Source organism: Lepidochelys kempii, chromosome 12, assembly GCF_965140265.1.
Source record: "Lepidochelys kempii isolate rLepKem1 chromosome 12, rLepKem1.hap2, whole genome shotgun sequence".
Taxonomy (NCBI): domain Eukaryota; kingdom Metazoa; phylum Chordata; order Testudines; family Cheloniidae; genus Lepidochelys; species Lepidochelys kempii.
In genome coordinates, this window is record NC_133267.1 from 1,768,613 (window position 1) to 1,786,125 (window position 17,513).

Here is a 17,513-nt window from a genome sequence, read left to right on the forward strand (position 1 = left end):
CAGATTTGCTTTTAAAACACTAATTATCAAGTAAGGGCTTCCTACTGGTAAATTACAATGTAAAATCTGTTTCCTATTTTTTTTACTAAATGTGGAGCTAGAGACCATATAAAGCAGACGTCAGTTAGCTTGGTGTATCATTTTACTATATATGTATTTAGATTGCTGTAATACCCACAGTATGGTACGTGCTTTCCACATATGTTTGCCCTGAAGAGTTTTTGTCTTTCAGGTTACTAAATGGACAAAATCTAGGGAAGGGGCTATACCACATAAGCATTGATGGATCGATATCTGCACATGTTGGTAGTACCAAGCTTTCTTTGCTTACATATGCTATTCCCAGCTGCCCTTCAACCTAGCATTTTTCCCTGGTGAATTTCTTGTAGTCTTCATGTCACATGGTTCTCGAGGGACTGGCATAAGATGGGAGAGATCTGGCTTACTGGCTTGAAAAGGACATTCCCTTTGTAAGGTGCATTCCATATGTGGGAGAACTGAATGAGTGGGATAACACAGATGATATCAGTGTGTTGCTTCCTGTCCCTGTTCTGCCAGATACAAGGCTGGATAAATAGTGAGAGAACAGGGATGCAGAGCCTGGAAGGGTGATGACAAACCTGAACCTGATGAAAGAGAGAGAGAGAAGGGAGTCAGTGGAGAGGTTCAAGGGGAGTATTAAATATAAATCTAAGTCCAAAACAAAGTGCTCCAGCACTTGAAATTTAACCATCATCAGTACCAGCTACAGTACTTTTAGTTACTACTTCATAAAGACAGGTTTCAGAGTAGCAGCCATGTCAGTCTGAATCCGCAAAAAGAAAAGGAGGACTTGTGGCACCTTAGAGACTAACCAATTTATTTGCGCATAAGCTTTCGTGAGCTACAGCTAAGGTGCCACAAGTCCTCCTTTTCTTACCTCATAAAGAATGTGTCAATGTGATAAATGCAACAAATTCTTCCCCAGTAGAGATAATACTAATGCTCCATCAATTCTTTCTCTTCCTCAAAGAAAGGATCTTGAATGTGGGAATAGTGGCATTTATGAAACTGACTGAGATCCTGTCCCCTCCCAATAGCATAAAAACTGGAAGTGAACAAAGGAGGAGAGGAAGCTCAGCCAGCTTTTGGTTAAGAGAATCTTAGATCTCCCCAAGTCCTCAGACTCTACCCACAATGGGTGGTTGTCATTCTTATCTTCCTAGTCCCACATCTGACTGTGGATCATTTTCAGATAATGCTGAATCCCAAAAATGAAGGATGAAATAAAGCTTTATTTTGTATATATGTCTTAGGGAGGGCTCTGTGTATCTTGCAAATTGTGGGGTAGCAGTACACCTAACCAAGCCTGTGTACCATAGAACAAACTATTCATGATCTGTCTTGAGAAGAAATTGCATGGCATTTGATAATTCATGATATAGATTACTCCTGAAGGAATTCTGCGCCACTACTTGTGCGGAGAATTCAGGTCCCTGCAGATTTCTTTGCTTCCCTGCAGAAAAATTACTTTCTGACAGAGAAGAAAAGGGAAGCCACAAGAGCAATCATCTCCCTCCACAGCAGTCGTTTTGGGTGCCCAGAGCAGCCAGCGTAGAGGTAAATCACCATGGCAGGGGATGAGGGGGCTGGGGATGCTTTGGCTGGTGGCTTCTACCCTGTGCTGGGCTCAGCTGCTAGTTCCATCTTGGCTGGAGGTGGAGGAAGACAGGACTTCCTCTTCCTCTGGAAGGAGTGGCCTGGTCCAGGTCAGAACCACCCCCAGAAACCTCCCTGGCTGCAGGAAGCTCCACACGCCCACCCCCCACAGCTTCCTGCTCCCCTGTCCACCTAACCCCCATGTATCTGAACCCACACCAGGCAGCTGCACCCAGACCCCTCACACCCAAACCCACCCACTCAGATGAGGTGGGTGCACCTGGACCACACTGAGTCCCCTGCACTCAGACTGCCACCCCACTGAATGCCAACTGCACCCAGACCCCCACCCCTGTACCCAAACCACCCCCTGCTGAGCCCCTGCAGTCAAATCCCACCCCCCCGAGTCACAATCACCTGGACCCCCACCCAGTACCCCCCAACAAGCCCCTGGGCATCCAGATCACCCGGACATCCCACTGAGCCACTCGCACTCAGCTTGCCCCACCCAGGACCCTCTCACCCTACACCTGGATCACACCCACATTAAGCCCTTCCACACTTGAATCCTGCTGGGCTGAGCCTGCCTGCCAGCACCTGGTGTGGGGGGGGCAGTGCCCCGGGGTCTTTCTGGGGTAGGCCCGGCCCTTGCGCTGGGTCAGGGGCAGGTGCAGCCTCATTGCCCAGTCCATGTTGGATGGGGAAGAGCTGCTGGGTGATCTCTCACCTGCATGCAGCCAGTAGCTTGTGCTCCCTATTGCCATTCTGGAGCCTCCATGTTTGTTTATTGACAAAATTTGTAGAATTTTAAAATATTGTGCTCAGAATTTTTAATTTTTTGGCACACAATTCCCTCAAGAGTAATAAGTACAGAATTTAGTTGAACAGGCTTTGCTGGGAGGCAGCATGGTGACACTAAGTCCTAAATCTGAAATTAGAGCCGTGACTCCTTAGTTCTGTTTTTTGAATCAAGACTGGGTATTCTTCTAAAAAATATGCTTTAGTTCAAACACACGCTTATTTGGGGGAAGTTCTGTGGCCTGTTAAGCAGGAATTGATTACATGATCACATTCGTTTCTTATGACCTTAGAATCTATTAATCTAGTTCAGCATGGGTTTTATTATTTGTAATGCAGCATGGAAGCAAAACATTTACTTTATTTTGTGTCTGTCATGGGTGGTATTCAGTCTGAGTTATTGCTTTTCTTTAATTAGAATCAGGATAGTACCTTATTCTAGAAATCACATATGCTACCAAGTGTTGCTGAGTGCGAAGGGGCCTATGGAGAAATGTTTAGATAAATTTGAAAAAAGGCAGCCATCTGTGCTCTTTAAAGCTGCTAAGAAGTTGAAATCCTACCAGGTGCTACCCCTTAATTTTGATTGAATGTTCAATATTTTTAATAGTCTGGTTAGGTGGTGTCAGAATAATCTGTGTCTCCACCCCTCTCTCTTTACTTAAAAGTTCCTCCTTTCTGTCCCTTCTACTTTCCCTAGAGCTTCTTGATTTCTGCACATGGTCTGTGTCTTCACTACTCTATTCCTTTTTCATCCAGGGATCTCAAAACCGCAGTCGTTTGGGTAGTTTCTATGTGGTTAGCCCCAATACTTGCCTCTGCTGTCGCTCAGAGCTTTCATAAATAGCACCATGAAACTGTTGTGATCGACTCTCTTGCTGCTGCTTGCTGCCCATAGTGTTCTCTGTAGGTAGAGCTCCGTAAATCCGTGGGTATCCGCTTTATATCCACAGACTGTTTTTGACCAGATGCAGATACAAATTTTGTATCCATGCAGGGCACTGTGTGTAGTAGTGAAACTAATCAGTCTTTTATTTCGCTGGGCTGCTGCTTAGGAAGCCATGTGTAGATGTAGAGCCACTGATTTGATCTCTCTTCAGACTTCGGAAGGCAGTACTGCCATTGGTCACATTTAGAAGGCTTGTTTTGTAGCCATAAGGGCTAATTCTTTTACTGTTACGATACCTAAGACTATATAAAAAGATTAGAGAGTTATTTTCCTTTTGTATGCTTGCTTTGAGTGTATCACTTTATGTATTTTACCTGTCCATATGGATCTCTCACGTAGCAATAGGGAGAGAAGAACCTTTATGAAGGTAGGGAAATGCGACTGTAAACAAATTGGCAGGGAGATTTGGGATCAGACACTACCTCATCCCACCAGTAACTCATGTTTTTAAAAGACTAGATTTCTAGTTGATATTTAAATTCTGCAGAAAGTGATGACTGAGTCCCCCACACTCATCATGTTTTCCCCCTTACCATTAGTGTGTGAATCCTTCAAACCCTGGTTTATAGCTCATCACAACCTTCCCTAGATTAAGCTATTGCCACTTATGAGTGAATTGGCCTTGAATGTGCCTGGGGGCACTTAGGAGCAGTTGTGCTCTTTCAGTCAGGTTGCATGTAGTTAAATATTCCTACACAATGAAAATAACATCTTTTAAACACAATCACTGCTGGTAGATGACCTCTGGGAATTGAATGGATTGGAAATCAGAAGCTACATAGCAAGGTTATAATGAGAACGACTATGTATGGGTGGGGGAATTGGTGTTCGCGAGTGGTTGCTGCTTGGGTTCCTGATTAGCTTTCCAGGTCATTGGTAGACTATTCTTTCTTGAAAGGGTTGACAGCATTTATAGTAAACAAATCTTAACATTTGATTAAGTTCTGGCTTTGCTTTTGACATTCCAGCAAAAGCAGTAGCACAAGTTTAAGGTAGGTCTCATGGTAAAACTTGCAGAATCCTTGAAAGAGAGACGAGGTGTGTGAGGTAATTATCTTTTATTGGACCAACTTTTGTTGGTGAGAGAGACAAGAATCCTGTAAGTTAGAGATGGAAAAGATGTATTAGATTTTTCTAGTTCACCCCTCTCAAGAATTGGGACAAGCAGCCCAGAATTGGACCTCAACCCACATTTCTACAGGAGAATGTTAGTGTAAATAATGTGGCACCTAAGACCACTTGACCCATCCTGTCTTTCCCAGTGAAAGCATGATTCTGTTTAACACAGCAGAAGACTGACCACAAAGTATTAGGAAAGCCAAATTTTCATTTTTTAAGTGATGAGTATTTTTAATAAAAAGTTGTCTAAATCTCTCAGGTGAGTGTCCAGACCTTACAGCACCTGTAGGTATAATGTCACACAGGAACTGAGCCCTAATCCTATGCAGATTTGAACCTAAACTGGTGAGATTGAAGATCATTTGGTACAGTCATAAAAACAAATAACCAAAGCAACTGAGATGATTTCTGGGTTTGCTCTCTCGTCCTTGCAAATTCTTTTGCTTACCAGACACATTAAATCAGCCCTGCCCACCTTAGGGAAATTACAGTGCTAGCCTCCATCCTTCTGTGAAGAAACTCTGTCCTTGTCTAAAAGATTTGATGGCAGGTTTAATTGAGGGTATTCTGGCTCTTGCTTTTCAATTAGTTCAGTCTAAAACTGATCTATTTTGGTTCCAGCCATTGCTGAATAATTAAGATGAGACTAGAGAGGGGGAAACTTAACCTGTAAATCAGACTTTAGTGGTTAGAAGCAGATGTAACTTTAAAATACTGTAAATTTGACATTTCCATGTTTTAATATTTCAATTTGGAACACACGAGCTGCAATATGAGAAAGTTGTGAACTGGCTCTTATATCCTTTAACAAAGCTGACTGTCCAATCTTCAGGTTATCACAAAGCTGGGAAATGTTTTGAAAATGCAAATTTGTATTCTTAATGTTTTTGCGGTATTTTGAAGATTTAACATCCTCATGCTTTAGCATATGTTAACCAGTTCACATTAGATCTGGACTAAAGCTCCTTTCTTTCTTTCTTCTTTCAGCCGGACAATGAAATCTCTTCAGACTGCAACCATGTAAGTATCAGTTGATTTTCTTTGCTCTCTAGCTAGCTGTAGCATTTGAAACTTATTTCCTGCAGCAACCCCTGGCTATTTTGCAGAGACAGAAAACAACACTTTCCACAAGCTGTGATGTTTTCTGTGCCAATATGAGTTCCTGGGCTGACTCCCAGCAAGGGAACATGGAGCCAGTTTCTTTACCACTACACACCATCTCATTTAGGCTTTCTAAATTCAGATTTGCAGTAGGAAGGTGCTGAATGCTTAACTCTAAGTCTTCAGCTGTGGATCACTTGGGTTAAGCTAGGAGTGTCCAAAATTTCCAGAGTTCTCAATGTGACCTCCTCTTTCATGGAGATTGCAAGTCTCAGTATGCAATGGTCAGTCCTCTCTGGAGGTGAGTTCTTTGGCTCAAAATGGAGTATTGCATGCTGAGACCTGTAGTCTATGAACTGTATCTTTGTTAAAGGTGTAGGTAGTTAAAATCTTTTCCGTCCTATGCATAAGTGTGGCCCTTAAACTCCTGGGAATGCTAGGATGGCCCTCAGTTGGGTAAAGACTGAAAATCCCTGATTTAAATTGTGTGGTCTATTCAACAGCAGGTCCCCTCTGTGTAAGCTGGATCATGGAGATTTTCACGAACCATAAAAGGTAGAAAGAAACCAAAGACATTGACATATTTGTCTTGACAAAGAGCACAGAGTTGCCAAATTAGCTCAGAAGGTAATTGTGACAGTTCCCAGGGCTGTGGGCACCTCTGCCTTTAACATGAGGAAGCCTTGTCTATGCCTTCCGCGGATCGGTTTCCAACTCCACTGGCCACAGGCAATAAAGGCCCCGCTGTCACTCTGCAAGTTAGCGACAGGCACACTCCAACTCTTGAGCTGTCCGAGAGTCTCCCAGGAGTGTCATAGAATCATAGAATATTAGGATTGGAAGAGACCTCAGGAGGTCATCAAGTCCAACCCCCTGCTCAAAGCAAGACCAATCCCCAACTAAATCATCCCAGCAGGGCTTTGTCAAGCCGGGCCTTAAAACCTCTAAGGATGGAGATCTCACCGCCTCCCTAGGTAACTCATTCCAGTGCTTCACCACCCTCCTAGTGAAGTAGTGTTTCCTAATATCCAACCTAGACCTCCCCCATTGCAACTTGAGAACATTTCTTCTTGTTCTGTCTTCTGCTACCACTGAGAACAGTCTAGCTCCATCCTCTCTGGAAGCCCCATTCAGGTAGTTGAAGGCTGCTATCAAATCCCCCCTCATTGTTCTCTTCTACAGACTAAATAATCCCAGTTCCCTCAGCCTCTCCTCGTAAGTCATGTGCCCCAGCCCCCTAATTATCATCATTGCCCTCCACTGGATTCTTTCCAATTTGTCCACATCCCTTTAGTAGTGGGGGAACCAAAACTGGATGCACTACTCCAGGTGTGGCCTCACCAGTGCCAAATAGAGGGGGATAATCACTTCCCTTGATCTGCTGGCAATGCTCCTACTAATACAGCACAATATGCCATCGCCCTTCTTGGCAACAAGGGCGCTTTGTTGACTCATATACAGCTTCTTGTCCACTGTAATCCCCAGGTCCTTTTCTGCAGAACTGCTGCTTAGCCAGTCAGTCCCTAGTCTGTAGCGATGCGTGGGATTCTTCCTTCCTAAGTGCAGGACTCTGCACTTGTCCTTGTTGAACCTCATCAGATTTCTTTTGGCCCAATCCTCCAATTCGTCTAGGTCACTCTGGACCTTCTCCCTACCCTCCATCATATCTACCTCTCCCCCCAGCTTAATGTGATCTGTGAATGTGCTAAGGGTGCAATTAATCCCATCATCCAGATGATTGATAAAGATGTTGAACAAAACCAGCCCCAGGACCGACCCCTGGGGCACCCCGCTTGATACTGGCTGCCAACTAGAATCAAGCCATTGATCACTATCCATTGAGCCTGATAATCTAGCCAACTTTCTATCTACCTTATAGTCCATTCATCCAGCCCATACTTTTTTAACTTGCTGGCAAGAATTCTGTGGGAGACCGTATCAAAAGCTTTGCTAAAGTCAAGATAGATCACATCCACCACTTTCCCCATATCCACAGAGCCGGTTATCTCATCATAGAAGGCAATCAGGGTGGTCAGACATGACTTGCCCTTGGTGAATCCATATTGACTGTTCCTAATCATCTTCCTCTCCTCCAAGTATTTCAAAATGGATTTCCTGAGGACCTGCTCCATGATTTTGCTGAGGACTGAAGAGAGGCTGGCTGGTCTGTAGTTCCCCGGGTTCTCTTTTTTCACTTTTTAAAATATGGGCACTATATTTGCCTTTTTCCAATCATCCGGGACCTCCCCCGATGGCCACGAATTTTTAGAGATAATGGCCAGTGGATCTGCCGTCACATCAGCCAACTCCCTCAGCACCTTTGGATGCATTAGATCTGGATCCATGGACTTGTGTATGTCCAGCTTTTCTAAATAATCCTTAACCTGTTCTTCACTACTGAGGGCTGGTCACCTCCTCCCCATGCTGTGTTGCCCAGTGCAGCAGTCTGGGAGCTGCCCTTGTCTGTGAAGACGGAGGCAAAAAAAGCATTGTGTACCTCAGCTTTTTCCATGTCATCTTTCACTACGTTGCCTCCCCCATTCAGTAAGGGTCCCACACTTTCCCTGACCACCACCTTGTTGCCAACATACCTGTAGAAACCCTTCTTGTTACCCTTCACATCCCTTGCTAGCTGCAGCTCCAGTTGTGACTTGGTCTTCCTGATTACACCTCTGCATGCTCTCGCAATATTTGTATACTCCTTCCTAGTCATCTGTCCAACTTTCCACTTCTTGTAAGCTTCCTTTTTTGAGTTTAAGCTCACCAAAGATTTCACTGTTAAGCCAAGCTGGTCGCCTGCCATATTTGCTATTCTTTTCTGCACTTTGGGATGGTTTGTTCCTGTGCCCTCAATAGGGCTTCTTTAAAATACAGCCAGGTCTCCTGGACTCCTTGCTCCCTCATATTAGCCCCCCGGGGGATCCTGCTCATCAGTTCCCTAAGGGAGTCTGTCTGCTTTTCTGAAGTCCGGGGTCTGTATTTTGCTACTTTCCTTTCTTCCTTTTTTTAGGATCCTGAACTCAACCATCTCATAGTCACTGCTGCCTCAGTTGCCACCGACTTCTACTTCCTCTACCAATTTTTCCCTGTTTGTAGTTTGTAAGCAGCAGATCAAGAAGAGCACGGCCCCTAGTCGGCTCTTCCAGCACTTGTACCAGGAAGTTGTCCCCAACACTCCCTGGATTGTCTGTGTACTTCTGTATTGCTCTCTGGTCCCTCGTCCACTGAGCTCGCAGCATTCACAGAGTTGCTGCTTCCAAAGACACAGTACATCCCCATCTTACCAGTTCCTCCTCTGATCACTACTCTACTTAACACATAGCACTTAGATTTGTTTGTATTGAAAACAACAAAGCTTCAAGGTATGTTTGGCAGGGTGTTGTGGTGGTTATTTAGCAAAGCATAGCGATTCAAGAAGTAGCAAGTAGAAGATTTGGAAATGGTTACATATAAAATAATATAACATGCATTCTAGAGCGTCAACTTAATTAACAAGGTATTCATGTCTTGTAGAGTATTGCTCACCCCAAATCCTTGCCAGGCTTTACAGCCAGAGTGGCTGTGGCCCTTCTTTCATGAGACACATGCTGTCACATTGCCTGCTAGCTGAAGGATTCCATGTGCCCCTTTGCACTCATTGTGCCATCAGCCAGTTGACACCCGAGGTTCACTGGGTCACAGGAATATTCTGAAGAGTACTGTACTCTTGCACTTAATGCTCTTAGCCTTAGAAAAATGTGTCTTACACAGTTATCTTCATTCACTAAAAATCTTAGCCACTCACATGGAAACTGCTGTGGCAGCTTGAAAAATAACACAAATCAGTTTGGTTTATTGTTTCTAAAGCTATGGGAAGGTATAGTGTTTGGAGAGAGCTTGGAAGATGCTGCTGGGTCTAGGACAGGTTTTCCTCTGATTACCTTGTTTATCAATGACCAGCTTATCATTATCAAAATTCCAGATCGCCAAGCTGACATTTGAATTTACTGTTGTAGTTTAATAAAATTTGGTAACTTTGCTAGTTTAGTGTTCATTCTTAAATAAAATAATTAGATTAGTTTTTATACAGTACTGAGTGTCTTGGCTAGAATTGTGCAGTGTATTTCTGAGCTCTTAACAAAGCAGATCCAGATGTGGATGAGTTTTAAATACCCTTTAAGAACAAAATGATGGACCAGTACTTGCTGCCTGAAATGGTAGGGGCATTCTCCAAGGGCCTGCTTGGTATTTGTTGACTTCATCCGTCAGGCCTGTCGTGATCTTATAGGTTCATAGATTCTACGGCTAGAAGGGACCAGGCTGACCATCTAGTCTGCCCCCCTGCCAGCACAGGCCAGACAACTGCCCCACAGTCTTCCAGCTTGCACTTTTTCTTCCTGATGTAATAGGCTGTGGAAAGCCCAGGCTCTTGCTGCTACGACCAAGGCTTCAGGTCCAACAACTTCAAATTCCCCATCCCCTACCCCCACCATAAATAAATAAAAAGGAACCAGCTCCTAGTATGTCAGAACTAAAACACTTCCAACAGCCCAGTCTGGATCAACAGCCCATAGCCATTCTATTATGACTGGTGGTGAAAAGAGGACATGGTGCCAAGAGGCCCCCTCATCGCAGCCCTCTGCATAGAGCAGGTGATAAAAATACCAAAGGGGTCATGCATAAAAGTATCCCTGCGTGCAGAGGATGTGGGATTGAATATCAAATGTGTTTTGTTTCTGATAATTGATAGTGTTCTCTCTCCCCCTGCTCTGTCCGGAGAGTCCCTCAAATCAGAGTTATGCCTTGGCTCCTACCAGGGAAGTTAAGGCTTTATCCAAACTTCATGTCTGTGGGCAATCCTCCATTTCCTTGGTCTGCAGTCTTTGGTTGCATTCTCACTCAAAAGCATTTGATCCAGTTTATAGGGACTCAGACCTGTGAGCTTCCATCTGAGGGAAAGTCTTTTTGGGAGTCTCCTGTTAAGTCTATTATTCCAGTATCAGTACATTCTTTCTACCTCTAATGTTAACTTCACAGTTCATGGTGGAGATGTGTCCAAAGTCCTTCCCACCACCCATCTTTGGGCTTCTCCCATGCATTAGTGTCAGATGATGGCGGTGTGATGGGTTGGATCAAAGAAACCCCCTTGGAGCTGCCAACTGATGTGCCAAGTCTACTTCTGTCCCTGCCTTCCCCGCCAGCTTGGGACTCCAGAACCCTGCCTGGTTGTGCCAGACACGCTTGCTAGCTACAAACACAGACCCAGGTGTGAGCCACATCCCACAAACTGCAGGCTTAACTGAAAGCAGCTTAAGAAGTGTTCCTATGTTTAACACTCAGATGCCCAACTCCCAGTGGGGTCCAAACCCCAAATAAATCCGTTTCATAAATTGTTCATCCTCTATAACACTGATAGAGATGCACAGTGCCCCCCCACCCTCCAAAGTATTAATACATACGCTGGGTTAATTAATAAGTAAAAAGTGATTTTATTAAATACAAAAAGTAGGATTTAAGTGGTTCCAAGTGATAGCAGACAGAAGAAAGTGAATTACCAAGCAAAATACAATAAAACATGCAAGTCTAAACCTAATACAGTAAGAAGCTGAATACAGATAAAATCTCACCCTCAGAGATGTTCCAATAAGCCTCTTTTACAGACTAGCCGCCTTCTGGTCTGGGTCCAGCAATCACTCACACCCCCATGGTTACTGTCCTTTGTTCCAGTTTCTTTCAGGTATCTTTGGGGTGAAGAGGCTGTCTCTTGAGCAAGCTGAAGACAAAATGGAGGGGTCTCCCAGGGATTTAAATAGACTTTCTCTTGTGGGTGGACACCTCTCTCTCCCCCAATGTAGAATCCAGCTACAAAATGGAGTTTGGGAGTCACTTGGGCAAGTCGGATGTCCATGCATGACTGAGTTCCTTACCAGCCAAGCCACGTTCCTTGGAAAGCTCAGATGTGGATTGGCATTTCCAAGTTCATTGTTGGCTTAAGTGTTTCTTGATTGGGCACTTACTGAGAATAGTCTTTTCTCAGTAAGCTGACCAACTGCCTCACTGAGGCTATTTAAAATTAAACAAGTACATAACCAATACTCATAACTTTGAATACTAAAATGATACATGCATACAAATAGGAGGAATGTATTCAGTAGATCATAATCTTTGCAGAGATATGTTACATGGCATATGTAGCATAAAACATATTCCAGTCATGTCATATTTACATTCGTAAGCATATTTCCATAAAGCATTATGGGGTGCAACGTTACAGTTGGCTCCTTTGGCTTTTTCATATTTTTCCGAAAGACCTAAGCACAAGTCTCCCATCTTTTGCAAAATACCCTGAGGACTTATCTCCATGTCTGATCTTTCAAATACTGAAGTTGAGGGAAGAAATGCATAGGACTGTTGTTCCTGTGTCATCTGTAATGCTTCGTATGCTGCTGCCTCTGCCTTCTGAAGACTTTAAACAGAGTTGTCCTACTTAGATGACAGCACGTCTGCTGCTTAATTATTTTTTTAGTTTTTTGGTTTTGTTTTATTAAGTGTTGATGTATAATACAAGTCTGACACAATATTGGCTTGACCCCTTAATAGATTATTTTGTCACAAGTACAAAATACTTGTTTGAAATAAACATTTTGTGGCTTAAACTCCTATGCTTCTGGAGAGAAGTGCAATAGAATAAGCTAGTAGTGGCAACTGGGATATGAGGCCAGGCTAGCTCTGGCCTGTTGCCAAATTTACTGAATTCTTGTTACCTTGTCTTATATTTCTTCCTTTTAAATTGATCTACTACTGAGGTGCCAGAGGGCAGCTGGAACAGCCATGTTTATGGAGAGCACAATGTGCTAAAACTGAAATTCATTTTGGATCAGTATAAACAATTAGATCATATTTAATCAACTAATCCCGGACTCTCTCCTAGGAGGGGCAGTGACCCTCATGCAGGAGTTTGGGTGTTAACTAGCTCTGTTGTACTGCCGAAATGCCATTAGCCTTTTGAAGAGAGAACCCCTAAGTTTTCATGGAGTGCCATCACAACACAATTTGTCCTAGATGTTATCTTTTTAATAGCCTTCTGAAGAGGGAAGTGAATGAGCAGCTGACTGGAATCTCTTTCCAGCCAGGCTGGAGTTAGAACGTTTCTGGCATAATCCAGTTCATGCTGAGGGCATCACTGTGTCTGCATAGAGAATACTATATTGCACAACTAAGCCATACAATTTATACAGAAAGATTAGCGAATTGAATGCATTACTTTGCTAAAAGCTCAACGGGTGTTAACTTAGGAAGTCTTCATTGTCTTATAAACAAAGATCGTGTGATTCAGAAAATAGATTCAATGGTACCTTTCCTTTTAATGACTTGGTTAATGATTATATGTAGAAATTTTGGCTTTGGGAATCATTTGCTTAAAATGTGGGACGGTAGATAGATGACTATATCATGGTGTGATAAATTTAATTGATGGGCTTTTTCTGCATAGTTTTAGATATGACCGAAGAATGAAGCTCATGCACAATGAACCACAGTAACTGTATGTGAAGGAGATTAGATTGCCTCAGTTTCTGTTTTAGTCTGAAGCCAAAAAACATCTGTTTTTATCATCCCTAGGTGCAAAACTTCCAACCCTTTCTATACAAAATCATGCGTTCTCTTTTATTTAGCTGTTGTGGAACTACAAGTTGAACCTGACTACAGACCTGAAGTTTGAATCCGTGGCCAGAGAGGTCTGTAAGTCCACCATAGCAGAGGTGAGGGTGAAGAAAGGGGATTGCTTCATCTGTTTGTTATATTTGTGCGCTCTTCTTACCCCTCTGCCACCAAAGCAAAAACACTTCAAATCTATCTAAAGAGCCCTTAAAGCTTTTCTAGATTGCGGAAAATGAGTGGTATGCTAAAATGTTAGCTAATTAGTAATTAACACAATCTAAACACTGCTTAGAACCTAATATAGAGATATTAAAAAAGGTGTTAGCTGAACCAGTGTAGACAAGCCCTCTCTACGGGGAGATTGAACTGACAATAGACCAAGTCTTCTCTTCCACATTTGGGGTAGGGTCAGGGGTGGGAGAAGGGAGAAGAGGGGAGGCAGGTTCCTGGGGATATCATTTGGTATTTGCAAAAATGTGTTTAACTTGAGTGGTGGTAAGTGGTTGGATAGGAGGAATGATGGGAACAGAATAAAGAGAAACAATAAACTAAGAACCCCTCAGTTCCTGCCTGACCTGTCACAGATCCACAGGGTCTGGTCTATGGCCTAGTCCTTTGGAAGTGACCCCTTTCAGTGTGCTGCATCCCAGGGACACCCATAGTTCCATAGGGGCAGGCCCATGGCCTCCAAGACTCTGAAATTGGGCCTTTGGCAATCCCTTTCTCTCTCCATGGCTCCCTGCAATAAATCCAGCCAAAACAATCTCCTGTTGGAGGCTTGTACTGTGCCCCTTCAGGACACAATGTTCTCAGTGTTTGCAGTGACAACAGCAGCATTTTCAAAACAAGGGAACAATTTATTAGTCATCAAGCATACAGAATCTAAAAGTCCTTTAGTTAGCACAGAGACACAAAGGTTAAGACATGGTCCATGCTGGCTCAACTGGTGTAATCAGCCAGCCAAGCTGTTATGGAATCCATTTCTCTGTCTGCTTTTCAGTCCCCAAGGAGAGCTTCTGTCTCCCCACTGTCCCCAAAGGCCAGCCCTTGTCCCAGCCACCTGACACCTTGCCCCTTTTTTCTCTACCTGGGGCCTTTGCTCAGTTTTCCTGTCTAAAAGTGGGGGAAATCTACTTCCTCTTGGTCATTGGTTGCTAACTACAACTGTCCTGTCCATTGGGGTTCCCATTGCTTTTCTGAATTATCCATTGATGTGGGTTGGTTCCCACCAGTTGTTTAATGACCCATTCATTCCACCCCGTACAGCTCAGTGAGAGAAACCTCAGGTCTCTTAATCTGCCTCCAAGAGCGGATCTGACCCTTTGCACCCCCGGATAGAAATGCAGAGTACATTGGAAAAGTGAGGCACACACAGGAATTATAAAAATATTAAAGATTCCCACTTTGTCACACCTTCCACCAGGTGTTTTGTGCAGGTTGGATTCTTCCATTCTTTGAGTACTAACAGCCATACTTAAGGTTGCAACTGAGTTTCTATTACAGACTTCATTTTCCATGTTCCCTTCCCCAGTAAAATCCATGTGTCTTATTGGCATCAAAATTGGTTAGTTAGGTCTGGGACCAAGGTAGAATTTTTGGCGGGGGAGGGATAGCTCAGTGGTTTGAGCATTGGCCTGCTAAACCCAGGGTTGTGAGTTCAATCCTTGAGGGGGCCGTTTGGGATCTGGGGCAAAAATTGGGGATTGGTCCTGCTTTGAGCAGGGGGTTGGACTAGATGACCCTCTGAGGTCCCTTCCAACCCTGATATTCTGTGAAATTTGAAGTGATTCAAACCATAGGTTCCTGAATGGTGAACTCTTCTATTTTTAGCTTGCCCTAAGAATTAGTGATCTAGTTTGTGTTGCATTACAAGGCACTGTGCTGTGTTTGGAAGTTTATAGCTCCAAAATGGAAGCAACATCACACATATCTCTACAAGCTGACACTTTGCAGTCAGAGTAAAGCCAAATGCTTTCTATTTTCAGCTCTTTGGTTTCTGTAATAGAGCTGTTGCAGAATTTGTACAACCCAGGCATGTTTGAGAATGCTCCCTTATCACAGCACAGTTAATTTCCCTTTTTATACATTGACTGTCTAGCATTGTTGTAATCATTGCACTATAAATCTTAGATAAAAGCTCCTAAATGTGGTGGGGAAAGACACAGAATTTTAATTGTACACTTATTTCCATAGTCTTCCTCTTATATAATTTTTTGGTGAATAATGATACAAACAGGTGGCATCCTGGTTTTATAAAATTCCAGTTTGATTGTTTTTACAATCATACATGCTACACCTCTTATTGATATTTAATAGCAAAGTAGATGCATGAAACAATCTTTGTTTTACATTGGATAAGGTAGATTATCAATCTGAAATTTTGCAAACTGACAAAAAAAATTTTAAAAGACCACCCTTTAAAATGTTTAAGAATTGAAAAGTCATACCACACCTTCCTACTGGGGGAACATGACTTTAGATTTGTATTTAATACACTACATACCAGTGTGAATTGTCCTGTTCAGTCCTAGACCACATTGGCTACATTTTGATTTTAATATATATATATATGTTTTGATTTCAAAAGCCTCTGGGGGAATTAGGCAACCAACTTCCATTGGAAGTCACTAGGAGTTAGGTACTTCCCTTGGTCATTTTTGAAAGTCACACCCTTAAAACTTTTATATTAAAATGGTTAATGCCAGTGTAAAATGGTAGTCAAATTAACAAACAATATTATGGTTGTATAAGCATTTGGCCAGGAGCTTAACCCACAATAACAGTTGGCTTCCTCTAGAGCCAAAAATGGGGTTTCATTAGAAGTGTCCAGAACCAGCAACCTAGTACTTGCTGTGTTCTCTGCACAGATGACTGATCTAGACCCCATCTTTGAAACGGAATTATTTAACTCAAAAGAAATTATGCACTTTGTCTTGTCTTTAGTGATCTCACCCAACAACTGTTATAACTGTAATTTTTCTAGGGATTATATAGGTTAAAATGTTGAAATTGCACTATATTTTGAATGTTCGATAATTTGATTAAAACCATTATCCTTACAAATGAGGTTTTTAAATGACCACATGTTATAGTTAGCTGGTATATAGAAAATAATTGATAGATTATCAGGGAAGAAGGAATCATTGTGATCATCTAGACTGACCTCCTACGTACTACAGTCCAAAGAACTTCCCTGAGTTAATTCCTGTTTGACCTGGAGCATATTTTATGTCTAGCTTCAACTACGAGCCATTTGTTGCTGTTTATACCTCCATCTGCTAGATTGAAGAGCTCTTTATTATCAAATTTGTTCCTCTGTGTAGGCACTTGTGTGATCAAGTCACCCCTTAACCTTCTCTTTGATCAACTAAATAGATTAACCTCCCTGAGTCTATCATTATAAGATACATTTTTCAGTCCTTTAATCATTCTCATGGCAATTTATCAACATCCTACTTAAATTGTGGACACCAGAACAGGATGCACCATTCCAGTAGCAGTTGCACCAGGGAGAAATAGAGGTAATATAAACTCTCTACTCCTACTCAGTAAGTTCTCTGTTTATACATCCAATGATCACATTAGCCCTTTTGGTCATTGTATTACACTAGGAGCTTATGTTGAGCTGATTTATTAACCATGACCCCCAAGTCTCTTTCGAAGTCTGTTTCCCAGGATAGAGACCCCCTTTCTGTAACTCATAGAATCATAGAATATCAGGGTTGGAAGGGACCTCAGGAGGTCATCTAGTCCAGCCCCCTGCTCAAAGCAGGACCAACACCAGCTACATCATGCCAGCCAGGGCTTTGTCAAGCCTGACCTTAAAAACCTCGAAGGAAGGATATTCCACCACCTTCCTAGGTAGTGCATTCCAGTGTTTCACCACCCTCCTAGTGAAAGTTTTTCCTAATATCCAACCTAAACCTCCCCCACTGCAACTTGAGACCATTACTCCTCGTTCTGTCATCCGCTACCACTGAGAACAGTCTAGCTCCATCCTCTTTGGAACTCCCTTTCAGGTAGTTGAAAGCAGCTATCAAATCCCCCCTCATTCTTCTCTTCTGCAGACTAAACTATCCCAGTTCCCTCAGCCTCTCCTCATAAGTCATATGTTCCAGTCCCCTGATAATTTTTGTTGGGCTCCACTGGACCCTTTCCAATTTTTTCACATCCTTCTTGTAGTGTGGGGCCCAAAACTGGACACTGTACTCCAGATGAGGCCTCACCAATGTCGAATAGAGGGGAGCGATCATGTCCCTCGATCTGCTGG

The 17,513-nt window shown here is 42.9% G+C and overlaps 2 protein-coding genes across 5 annotated transcripts in view; one reads left to right on the top strand and one right to left on the bottom strand.

Annotated features, from left to right (window-relative positions):
* The window catches only part of LOC140896496 (uncharacterized), a 191,129-nt gene that overhangs the window by 85,045 nt on the left and 88,571 nt on the right, over positions 1-17,513 (bottom strand). The gene's annotated exons all lie outside the window — the stretch shown is intronic.
* GLG1 (golgi glycoprotein 1) overlaps positions 1-17,513 on the top strand; it is a 177,459-nt gene that overhangs the window by 71,810 nt on the left and 88,136 nt on the right. For 3 of the 4 annotated variants that reach the window (XM_073307099.1, XM_073307098.1, XM_073307096.1), the window contains exons 2-3: positions 5,492-5,524; positions 13,258-13,344. In XM_073307099.1, coding sequence (XP_073163200.1) covers positions 5,492-5,524; positions 13,258-13,344 — 120 coding nt within the window. The remainder of the gene's footprint in view (positions 1-5,491; positions 5,525-13,257; positions 13,345-17,513) is intronic. The other variant, XM_073307097.1, reaches the window with a different exon arrangement.